Source organism: Mustela nivalis (genome assembly GCF_964662115.1).
Source record: "Mustela nivalis genome assembly, chromosome: 1".
NCBI lineage: Eukaryota > Metazoa > Chordata > Mammalia > Carnivora > Mustelidae > Mustela > Mustela nivalis.
The window spans coordinates 7,455,512-7,467,754 of record NC_139020.1 but is presented as its reverse complement, the minus strand read 5'-3'; the positions used below and the strand labels follow the sequence as shown (position 1 = coordinate 7,467,754).

Genomic DNA, 12,243 nt, shown 5'->3' with positions numbered 1-12,243 from the left:
GTTTTCTAATGGCATTTTTATAATCTTTCTGTCCACCAGCTCCCACCTTTCTAAACAGATTCTGAACATCCCAAAGACATTGGCTTAAATCTAAATTAAAAAGCAAAGGAGGAAAAAGTAAGAAACCTGAAATGTAAGAAAATGTAGGGAGGGAAAAGCATAAGGATGTTGCTCTTGAGACTTCAAAATTTAGGCTTTTGAATGAAGTCGCAAATAATTTTTTAATCATAGTACAATGAGAAATAGACATTTCAGAGCCCTAGTTTGGTTAAACCTGCAAGAGAAAATTGTGCTTAAGAAATAGGTGGACATTTTTAGAGACAACAGCTGGATTGTTGTTAGAGAACGTAAGATATTGAACTAAGTCAATGGACCCGGCACTGGGGAACTACAAACAGCACAAAAGAGAGACAGACAGTGGAAGGGAGTGGGGGAAGAGGGAGTTCCTGCTCATGGACATGGAGTGGCTGAATGTTGGGTGAACAGGCTGGAATACCATGTTACGAGGAAATGGATAAGCGAAGACCTAGCAGTGCAGTGATTGTAAATATGTTCGTTCAAAAGAGTATCATTTGCCAAGGGAACAGCCAAAAACATAAATAATTTTATTAGTTACATAAAGTTGACTCATAAACAAATTGGTTTTCCAGTTGGAAAGCATATTGGGGTGAATGGAAGTGAGAATCTGAGGGTCTCATCAGCCCTTGGGGAGGTCGTGCTTCCAGCTGAGTCTGCCCTTTTCTCCAGATTGGGGTCAACTGTGGCAAACCGTAACTCTATGGTTCAAAATTCTTATCTGGCTATCAGATCCCACCATGCTTTTATGGAAGGTGACTCAAACACACCAAACTAACAGACCAAAATATCAAGTTGAGAGTGATCCTCATTAGTTATGGATATTGTTGCATTCCAATAGGCTGACTTATTTTCATAGCACTTGATTTCCTAACAAAGTGACTGTGTGAATGGGGACTCGATAAGATGGAGTAGAACGAGTAGAAATTGTGGGCTCGTCTTTGTTGTACAGTCTTAATGAAAAACACCATTCAATACTTGCTGCTTAGAAAATTCAGTCTTAATGAGCTTCTTTCAATTCCAAATTTTAACAGTTGACACAAAATACACTGTTAAACTGTGTTATCAATAATTGTAGAAAAATAGACATGTTTGATAGGGACATTCTAGTAAAAGGTTCTTCGGGAGCATCCTTGTTTAAAGATTCAGAGGCTCACATTACAAAAACGAGATTTGGTTCATGTTCTGTCTCCAACTACATTGACGCCAAAGACAATGAGAAATAGGGCGAGACCTCACCCCCGGGTGCCCTGTCACAGATAGAGAACTAACACGTGTGCATGACCAAAGGGTTGTCAAGGCTCTTTGTCTAGTTGTGCTAGAGGGCCCCGAACTACTATTCCAACCAGACAACAGGATGTGTGTTGTCCTTTGAGCCTTAGTAATGGATTTTAAAAAGGCCCACTGAGTCGCCAAGAGCTAAATTAGCAGACTTTTTGCAGCCCGTGCTTCATCTTTCTTTGTGCTACCATGCTTTGCCTTGCAAGTCTGGGGATGTTGCAGGGTTAGCACCCCCAAGTCAAGGGCGCCTTTCATAAGGCTACAGCGAGGTAAGGCCACAGTACCTCCCCACAGCCTGGCAGGAAGTGTATGGGGCTCCCTCTTCCTCCTCGACTACAACCTCCTCCTTGGATTGTGTGGAATGAATAAATGATTCAACAGATATTCAATGCAAAATGTGAAATGTTGGCAAACAGGAAAGGGCTATGGCCAACAGTTTCATTTCCAATTAAGTCCAAGTGCCAAGAAGCAGGTGTCCTGATGTGAGGTCTCAGAAGTGGGAGAAGAGAGACCCCCTGTGTTAAACTGAGGAGCCACATTCCTTACATCTGGGGCATGCTTTTTAGTAGATAAGATCCCCAACCTACAAAGAAGGCCTGCGCGATCTGATCAAGGAAGTCAAGGGCAACAGGGAGTGAGTGATAGCTAGTTTGAGTTCTTCGACCTTCATGGCACAAAGCCTCAAACTGAGCACAGCCGTAGCAGCTGAAAAGGAACTTGAGTTTGGTCGATGAATATTTATGATGGGCGACTGTTTTAGGGAACAAATAGTTTAAAATTGTGAAATTAATGTGAAAGATCTGTTACAGTGCAAAATTTCCACCTGCCCTTGAGATTTTGTCTGACATTCTCTTCCATTTACCTTTTTATTTGAATTTTTTTCATCTTGAATTTAGAGTTTTAGTACAAAATGCCTTCTTTCCTTCTCTTTCTCTCTTAATCTCTCTCCTTTTATCTTTGCAGATTAAAACGAATTAAGGCCGCAGTATTTTGCTTGTTTTGTTCTGATTGGGAGACATTTTGGATTTGATTTTCCACCCGTGGCACTCTCTAGAAAGATTTCATAGTCACCTAGATTGTTGATCTAATCTTTACTACTGAACTCTGGTCATTTCATAATAGTAGAAGAATCAGAATAGTAATAAATACGAATGCAGGAAATGCGATGGTTAAGCTGGCAGGGACGGGAAGAGAGCCGGATGGATTCCAAGTTTGTAAGGTGAATGATTACAATCCATGTCTCCTACCACATGCCTTCATGAATGTCATGGCTTTAGACCCAAACCATCTTCTGCTAAATTACCATGTCTCATTTTTTTAAGTCTCTAGTTTCTCACGATTATAGAGTGGAACAGCTGGAGAATCCATGGTTTTGTAGAAGAGTTTCCCAAACTCTTGTACTGCAAGGGGTGGCAGCTCATGGGAAAAGCATAAAGCACATCATTGGTGACATGCCAGAGGGTGTCTTCCCCCTGGAATATCCCCCCAGGCTAGTCAGTGAGGCTCCTGTTACCAAAAAAAAGAGACCTCAGTTTTGTAAACATTTCACAGTATATCAGCATAATGGTGGTGGGTTTTGCCATGTACTAGACCTCCTAACTTCCCCCAGACCTATGGCTTATTAGATTCAATGAAGGAATCAGCAAGGGAGCAGTGAGGTACCCAAACACTACCAGTCTGGGACACGGAACGAGGGCCATGCACTAAGGGCCAGAGGTCAATGGGACCAAAAAAATTAAGGAAGCAAAGACATCAGAACAGAAATGCCTACTGTACACTGGGAATCTTTTTTTTTTTTTTTTTGCATCTTATTTCTAAAGTTATGTATCTAAACCTACAATAATTATACATTTATGTACATTATTTAGAAGTTCTACAGTACTTTTGTACATGCTGGGCTTTATTACTAACTGCGAAAAGAAAGTAATTATATAAGGCATATATATGTACAGTGTTTTGTCTTTACCTGACCTGGGTCCTATAACTGCAATGCCTGTATGGGTCAAGCACCTCACCCTGTAGATGAAATTTATTTGAATCTATAAAACTGAGGGTTATATGCTATGTCTCACTGCTGCATGAATAAATAGGCACCAAAGACCTAACTTGTCACATCCCAGGTAAAATCTTTGACACACTCTTTGAGTGATCTGGTATTGTACAAGACATGCAGGTAAGTAGCTTAAATCCCTAGGAGTCGGATGTGTTGTATTTCGGGAAGAGAGCAAGCTTGGGCCACAAATGAGGGCACGTTGCACCTTAACCAAATCCACGTCTACCTTATCAATCTGAATAACTGAGAGAGGGCAGGTAGATATTTTACACCTTGAAGATTTGTTTTCTGATAATGTCAAAATTAAATGTAAATAAATAAACAACCAAGTAAGAGAGACAAAAAAGAAAGAGAATGAGAGACAAGAAAAGGTTGTGCGAGGGGAGAGGAGAAGGAGCTGCCCAGCTAGGAGACTAAACTTTGGATTCGTTCTCTAGGTTTGCCACATCACCATTCCTTTCTGTTTGTTCCTCGAGGTTCTTTTCTTCTTCCTCGGTCTCCAGTTCTGCATGTTGGTTGAGTTTGCTGGACACAGACCAACTCAGGGGCAGCTCCGCCCTGCTGGCTAGCTCAGCCAGCTCTTTGGCACTGAGGGATGGGGTGCTGGTCTCATAGGTCTCATGGAAACTGTTGTAGTCGACCTCATAGAACCCGTCTTCCAGCGTCAGGACAGGTGTGAACCGGTAACCCCACAGGATCTCACTCGTGATGTAGGAACTCCGAGCCTGGCACGTCATCCCTGCACAGAAGGGAACAGACAGAGGCTTTAGTGTGTGTGAGTGTGGGCTTTCCATCAGCGAGGGGTCTCAGTGAGCGGGGCGTGGCTGCCGGGTGCAGCTGGTCAGACTGCACCTTGCATGGGGTGCTGCAAATGCAGGGGCCTCATTCACGTTGCGGACATACACTAACACACAGACATACACTAACACACACAGGAGTGTGAATCTGGTGGGCATACCTTCCACACAGGAGTGTGTGGTGCAGCTTCCCTGCCTTCCGGGGGGCGTCCCAGGGGGCAACTTGAGTTCTGGCTCACATGAAATCACACTTGCCTGCAAGGCCATGCACACACACAGGAAGGCGTGTGTGCCCATACACATGTGTACACACTCACGTGATTGTGCCTTGTCCACTTTTTGCCCTGGGAGAAACCATGACCCTGGCATCCGATTTATTTTTAGAGGCTTTGCCTGAGTCCTACTGAGACTTGACCGTTCTGGCCACAGACTTAGGATGAAATTGGTTTATGGAACCACAGCTAGGATGGCTTTAAGCTGAATGCCATGGGTTGCTTTCACTGTCCCACCAGCGTGCCATGCAGGCCACAAATGCGGCCCCCGGCTGAGGCTGGAAGGTATGCCCACCTGATTCACATTTCCCCCAGGCTCAGTGGAGACAGTTATTTAGACTGTGCAGGATATAATACTTTAGTCTTTCCCCCTTCTTCTTCAAGACAAGAAGCCCTTTCCTAATTTGCCCAGAAATGCCATGTGAGCTACTGGAGCCCAGGAGTCAGGAGCAGCTTTATTTTAATCTGAAATGACAGAACGAGCGAAATTCCACCCATGTCCTTAGAGAAGAAAACCACGTAACTGGCTTGGCATAAAATCTGGGGACTGCACTGGTGCACTGCTCAAAGGGCTCTCTTACAAAACTTCTCAGGATGAGGAAGCATCCACTGACTAGTTCCTACAGGGACGACTTCCCCCTTAGCCAGGCATGTCTAGGATCTAGGACCCACAGTGCTTTCAAGGACCTATGAAAATTCTTTTAAATCAAAAAAAAAAAAAAGGTAAACTCTTAGGTAGAAGAAAATGTTAATATAGTCATCTTTATACTAATCTGACTGTAAAATGTAATATAATTAGACCATTTTGGGGGTCCATAAAGGTAAAACTCTCCAGGACTCACAAAAGTCATCCTGTGGGCCCTGTTCGTTCATTCAAGAAAACAGCCAGGCAGGCAGGGAGTCATTCACTGGGACAGCCAGGAAGGTGTAGCAGGCGCTGCTTTGTGCTGAGTGCAGGAAGAGTGGGGGGAAGAGGACACATGTGGGTGTTTATACACGGAGTTTCAGAGTCATGGAATGTGCTCAGAGCATTGCACTTGCTCCTTGTGACCAGAAGAAGAAACTGGGGTGCCAGGGACCTAAGCAATTTACCCCCCTCAGCTGTCAGGGCTGGAGTCCGCATTGCCCTAACTCCATCCCTGTGCCCTGCTTTTTTTCTTCTTCTTTTTTTTTTTTTTTACATTTAATTTAATTTTTTCAGTGTTCCAAGATTCATTGTTTATGCACCACACCCAGTGCTCCATGCAATCCGTGCCCTCCTTAATACCCACCGCCAGGCCCTCCCAATCCCCCCCCCCCCAAAACCCTCAGTTTCTCAGAGTCCACAGTCTGTCATGGCTCCTCTCCCCCTCCAGGTTCCCCAACTCCCTTCTCCTCTCCTTCACTCAATGCTTTTCTTCATCCCCAAACTGAATGCTACTACCCACGACCAGTGTTTCTCTTCCCAACTGCCAACTCTTTTTTTTTCTGTTTTAAAGATTTATTTATTTATTTATTTGACAGACAGAGGTCTCAAGTAGGCAGAGAGGCAGGCAGAGACAGAGAGAGAGGGAAGCAGGCTCCCTGCTGAGCAGAGACCCCCCCTCACCGATACGGGGCTCCATCCCAGGACCCTGGGATCATGACCTGAGCCGAAGGCAGAGGCTTTAACCCACTGAGCCACCCAGGCACCCCATGAACTGCCAACTCTTTATTTGTGTTTGGGAGTGATGGGGGAAGACGGGTGATAGCAGGGACTTGTGGGTTCAAAGAAATACAAAGGAATCAAGGGGAAAAGGTGATAAAAATAACTTTAACAACTTTTTTTTTTCCCTTTAAGGAAGTATGTGTTTATTGTAAAGTGACTAGAAAACAGAGATGGGCAGATAAAATAAAATCCACCTAGACCTTCAATTTTGGCTATTTAAATAACCAGCTACTCCCAGAAATAAAAAAATATAATTATTAAAGTTAAAATCTAAATGGATATGTAACATCATATCGGAATTGGCTGAAGAGAGAATCAGAAACTTGGGATATTGTTATCAGGAAACAGTACTGGGTAGAGCCAAGAGGATGGCCAAGAGACAAGACGTGTCTGTTATTTAAGCCCCCGTCATACTTTGTTACGGCAGCCCCAGCAAATGAATACACTTACTGAATGCTATAGGGATAGTAAAATATCTTTCCATAGTACCGTTTTAATGGGACTGTTTAATTTTTGTAGTAAAAGGATGAATAAGCAAGATTTAAAGAAATGCTCATGGATCGTTTTCCATTTTTAAATTCATCTTGTGCTGTCCTAATTCATTTAACAAGGGATTAAAAACAATACTAATGTATTTGCCAAACAGTACAATATTAAAAAGAGTGATTATTAAAAAGTTGATCTTGAAAAAAATCAACATCCTAGTGTAAGTTGATAATTTTCATTTTTTCCAGGAAGATTCCTGTCTTACCCATTGGCAGGGGTTCCAGTCCATTCTTTAAAGATGTGATTTAGATTGGTCTCAAAAAAGTAACAAAATAAAACCAGCTGAGTTAACATCATAAGAAAGGCAGAGCTGCCAAGATTATATCTGTGTGTATATATGTTGTGCTTGTTTTCCACATCAAGAAGATCATCACACAGTGCCCCTGCAGTAGGTTTTTTAGTGAGTAAAGTTCTCTTTGGAAAAAGAGATGCTTCTTTTGATGAAGAGCAAAATGTGAGAAGTCTGGTCTCCAGTTCTGATCGCCCTGCACTGTCGAGGCATACCGGCTGTCTTGCCATTTGCATTTGTACTTTTTTTTTTTTTTTTTTTTACTCTATTTGGTTTTCCTTTTTCTTTTTTAAATTTTTATTGTCTTATGTTAGTCACCATACAGTACATTATTAGTTTTTGGTGCAGTGTTCCAGGATTCATTGTTTAGGCACCACACCCAGTGCTCCATGTCCTCCGTGTCCTCCTTAATACCCACCACCAGTCTCACCCAACCCCCAACCCACCTCCCTGCAAAACCCTCAGTTTGCTTCTCAGAGTCCACAGTCTTTCATGGTTCGTCTCCCCCTCTGATCACCCCCAACTCACTTCTCCTTTCCTTCTCCCAGTGTCCTCCGTGTTATTCCTTATGTTCCACAAGTAAGTGAAACCATATGATAATTGACTCTCTCTGATTGACTTAGCATAATCTCCTCCAGTCCCCTCCATGTTGATACAAAAGTTGGGTATTTATGCCCGTGCTCAACTTCTTGTCTTATCTTGAATAGCCTTCTCGAGTGGGATCCTGCTCATCTGTGAAGAGCTAACTAATTTGTCATCTCCTTTCTGGAGCACTCTGTTACTGACCAGTCCCTAGCTGGAACTGTTGAGCCCAGCGTCCTCCAACACTCCAGGGACACCTTATACCATCAGTTGAAGTTACCTCTAAGTGGGTGTTTGCCTTGTTGAGTTGTGATTACACTGGGGCTCGTTGGTCTTGTTTGTTTCCATGTTCCTAGCCTTTATCTCAGAGCTTCAACATTGTAGCTTTCCAGTAAACATTCATTGTCAAGTGAAAAAACTCAACTTAGGGACACTACAGAGAAGCAGCTTAATTAAAATTGTTGATTAGAAATGTCTGAGATGTATTATTAAATAGAAAGATGGCTTGTGAGTCCTTCGGAAAGAGGGGCGTTTCTGCTTCCAGCATTAAGCTGGTCTATCTGTGAAGGACCCTCAGCTAAAATACAAACTAGGTGCTGGAAAATTAAACAACTTAATTTAACCAAAAGTAATTTCAATTAAAAAAGTAAGGGATAGGACTTTTGGTTCTGGTGAAGATGGAATAAATACAGGTTTTCTCTCCTGTTGACTACAAACAACTAACTCCTCTAGACGAAGCCTTTTACAGGAAGACTCTGGAAAGCAATCCTGGCACGATGATGGGGAGGGTACCAAATGGGAAGACTGACTTCTCAGGGGGTACATGTCTTGTTTTTCCATTTTCCTTTTCCATCATCTGATTTTAACCTGAGAGTGACCCCAACACAGAACTGAGCAGTAGGTGCTGACAACAGTCTTGGGGAGAAACCCCATCCTTCTGACCAGAGCACTGGGACAAGGTGCCACTCTGAGTCGGAAGATGAGAGACAGAGTCCCCTTCAGGTACCCCACCCCCCAGGGCTGCCCCATGGGGAACTACTCCACATGAAACATAGTACAGGCACCCCAAATTTTCTGGCCAGAGGACTGGGAAAGGGGATTGTGGACAAAGAGTTTGTGGTGGTGTTTGTGGTGGTGTTTTTCTCATTTCTCACTGCTTTCCCCTGAGAGTAACCTGAGTGTGTGCATCCACATAGAGCCCAAGCAGGCTAGCATTCAGAGGGAAATGCTATCTTTCTAGACAGGAGACAGAGCACTGGGGGTCTGGGAGCTGAAGAAAGGTAGGGAATCCTACAGAGGACAGAACTGGGGAAAAGAATTCTGTGCAGGAGCTCATGCAAGTCCTGAGCTTTGCATGCACAGGGCAGAAAGCAAAAAGAAGAGATGAATTTTAGAAATTACTGCATAATATTCATATATACAATATAATATATGTAATATACAATCACATTCGAAACAGCTACCATCAAAGAAGAAACCCTACTGAAATTCAGCAATACTTGATACTGAACGATACTGAAATTCTAAATGTCATAATTATGGGATACATGGAAAGTGAGAAAAATGTATAGGTCTAAATTTTTACATTAGAAAAGAAGGAAGTCTGAAAATGAAGGTGCAGAATATCCAACCTAAAGTGGAAAAAGAAAAACAGGGTGTAGAGATGCTGAATCACTACCTTGCTCATCTGAAACTATTGTAACATGGTGTGTCAGCAGGAGCCCATGGGGCATAGGCAATAAAGATTAGTGGATACATTAATAAACAGAAAACGAATGAAAAACAGGATCGATAAAGGCAAACTTTGTTTTTTTTTTTTTTTTTTTTTTTTTTGAAAAGTCTAACAAAAGAGACACGGCTCTGGTGAGATTGGTCCAAGTTACATCCCTGAGGAATCTGTCCTCACAGTCTCAAAAGAAAGGAGAAGATGTTGAGTGATGCAGAGGTCATGCAGAGGTCTTCTGGAGCTTTCTCAGGTCCAGGCATACCTTCGACTTTGTCTTTGGGAAGGCAATGCTTAGTTTTCATAGCAGTGTAGTCTGGTCTAAGATATTTCCCCAAAGCCCAAAGCTGTGTGTGTGTGTGTGTGTGTGTGTACGCTTTACAAACTATTTCATTTCATAATTTCTCCACCGAGAGCTTCTCTGTTTGGAACTCTGGTTACTCTTAAGAGTTTAGCCCACAGGGAAGTGAATAGAAACGACCCATCTTTTAGGTGGCCATTTCGATCCTTGAGTCAGACTATGCAAGAGTAAGGAGTGGAAGGGAGGGACGGCATGTTATCGGTGGTGGATGCAAAGCCCAGTCCATTTAGAAGCCACAGAACCAAACTGTAGCACAGCTAAGAAAGCCGTCGTAGCGACTGAGCCAACATAGGGTCGGACCCAGCAAGATGAGGACTTAACAGGCACAGCCCTGTTTTTAGATTCCCAGCAGCAAATTATGATGGGAAGGGTTTTGAGCAGGATACCCTCCTGGGGAGAGACCTTCCCCCCCAGCCGAAAACCAGAGGTATTCACTCTGGAAACAGATAATGCATCAGAACTGCTTGGAGAACATGATTCCAGTAAAACAAGATGGATATAAACCACCATCACCACCTTTGAATACTGTAATATTAATCAGTATAGATTGTCAATATTCTGAAACAAAGAACTGACTGTAGATACTTTGGCTTTTTATTTCAGAACCTGACTAAATGATGGGATGTTTCTCTTTTCTCCTTGCTCTTCTCGGTAAGAACTGCACTGAATTAGCACAATAATAAAGTGTTCTGCACTTGTGTTTGTAAGTGTTTGTGTGGGAGAAGAATGTTGGTAATTTACCAAGCCCACTGTCAAAAAGAAGCAGTATAGTGTAATTTCTGCCACAGTATAATAATAATTTTAGTTCAGTAAGTTAAGCCAACTGCTGATTATTAAACAACAGCGAGCCTTGCCTTACACTCAAGCTGAAAGTTCCTTCAACAAATAGTTGTACTTCTTCTGTTACCCAAATATTGGAGGGACAGTGAGGTTCACCTCCAGCTATGCAAAAATAAACGGAAATGTGCATTTTCTTAATGTCTAAAAGAAGACATTCTATGTGTGTGCTCCTAATTCTACTCTCACTGAAGTAGTTGATAAAATTCACAGATTAAGTATTGAATTAAATAATAAATGCTATTTATTGAGTGTTTATTGCCTGCCCGGCACAACATGCCTTATGTGCACCCACTGTTCGATCCATACAGCAGCCCTGCTATGATGTCCACCTTGCCTATGAGTGAACTGGGGCAAAGAAATGTTAAGTAACTTTCCTGGAAAATGTGGTGTTATGGACTGAATTGTGTGCCCCTAAAATTCATATGTTGAAGCCCTAACCCCGCAGTGTGTGACTGTATTCAGACTTTAGGGACTTCAGAGGTGTAATTAAGGCTAAGTGAAGTCATAAGGGTAGAGCCCTAATCCAATAGGACTGGTGTTCGGGTAAGAGGAAGAGACACCAGAGAGCTTTCTCTCCTGCAGATACACACGGAAAAGGCCACACCAGGATGGTACAAGAAGGTGGCTGTGTACAAGCCAGGATGAAAGACCCTCTTAAGGTGTCCTCCTTTTATTCTGTAAAACTCACTTTCCTTTTAAAGTCACCCGAGCTGCTTCTGGAAGGGAGGAGAGTGGTGGTAGCAGATTCTCTCATAGGAGCTGAATAAATCATTTTTAAAAAGAACTCCCCAGGTGCTGCTGCCCTTTTGACACTATACACCACAAACTTATGAGGTAAAATTAAAAATTTCTTTGCACTTCTTCATCTTAGAATATTCCCACTGAAGTGGTATGATCAAAGTACTGTGTTCAGAAGTTACTTGAATTCATTCTTTTTTCTATGTGGCTATGTCATCTATTTTAGGTATACTTAGGGTCATTTGTTTCTGTATTTATCTCCTTCTAGGATTTGTTTTGGTTGTCCTTTAAAAATTTTTTAAACTATTTAAATGAAGTGTGTCGGGGCACCTGGGTGGCTCAGTGGATTAAGCTGCTGCCTTCGGCTCAGGTCATGATCTCAGGGTCCTGGGATCAAGCCCTACACGGGGCTCTCTGCTCGGCAGGGAGACTGGTTTCTCCCCTTCTCTGCCTGCCTCTCTGCCTACTTGTGATCTCTCTCTCTCAAATAAATAAAATCTTAAAAAAAAATGACGTGTGTCTGGTTGGTGGCCTGGAACTGGTCCCTGAGTGAGTGTGTGTGGATGTGTGTATGCGTGCATATGAGTGCATTGTGCATGTATGTTAGTGTGTTAGTGTGTATGCACAAGCGTTTTTGTGTTTGTGCGAGCTACCCTCATGAGTGTGCAAGTGTGTGTGTTCTTGAATGTGTATGCAGGAGTGTATGTGGACAGAGTGGAGGCACTGGCAGGACCAGTGGGGAGAAGCACCCAGCATTTCCTGATCTAGGAGCTTGGTGAGCCCTTGGAGCCCTGTCATGAGGCCACGTGACACCCCAAAGCCCTTGTGGGGAGAGCCAGGAGGTGGGATGAACATGTGCCACACCCCCCTCACCAATGCCAAAACCATAGTAACCCATTCCAATTCAGATGGCTCTTAGGGTTGGAGAGGGAACTTTTTGAGTGGCAGTTTAGATCTGAATCAACCACATTGAAAGCTGGAAGTGACTAAGTTACCTTT

The 12,243-nt window shown here is 42.9% G+C and overlaps 1 protein-coding gene across 3 annotated transcripts in view; it reads right to left on the bottom strand.

Moving 5' to 3' along the window:
* Positions 1 to 581: 581 nt before the first annotated feature.
* The window catches only part of KCNJ6 (potassium inwardly rectifying channel subfamily J member 6), a 272,550-nt gene continuing 260,888 nt past the window's right edge, over positions 582 to 12,243 (bottom strand). For all 3 annotated transcript variants that reach the window (XM_082722478.1, XM_082722479.1, XM_082722480.1), the window contains one exon: positions 582 to 4,148. In XM_082722478.1, coding sequence (XP_082578604.1) covers positions 3,823 to 4,148 — 326 coding nt within the window. In that variant the 3' untranslated portion in view covers positions 582 to 3,822. The remainder of the gene's footprint in view (positions 4,149 to 12,243) is intronic.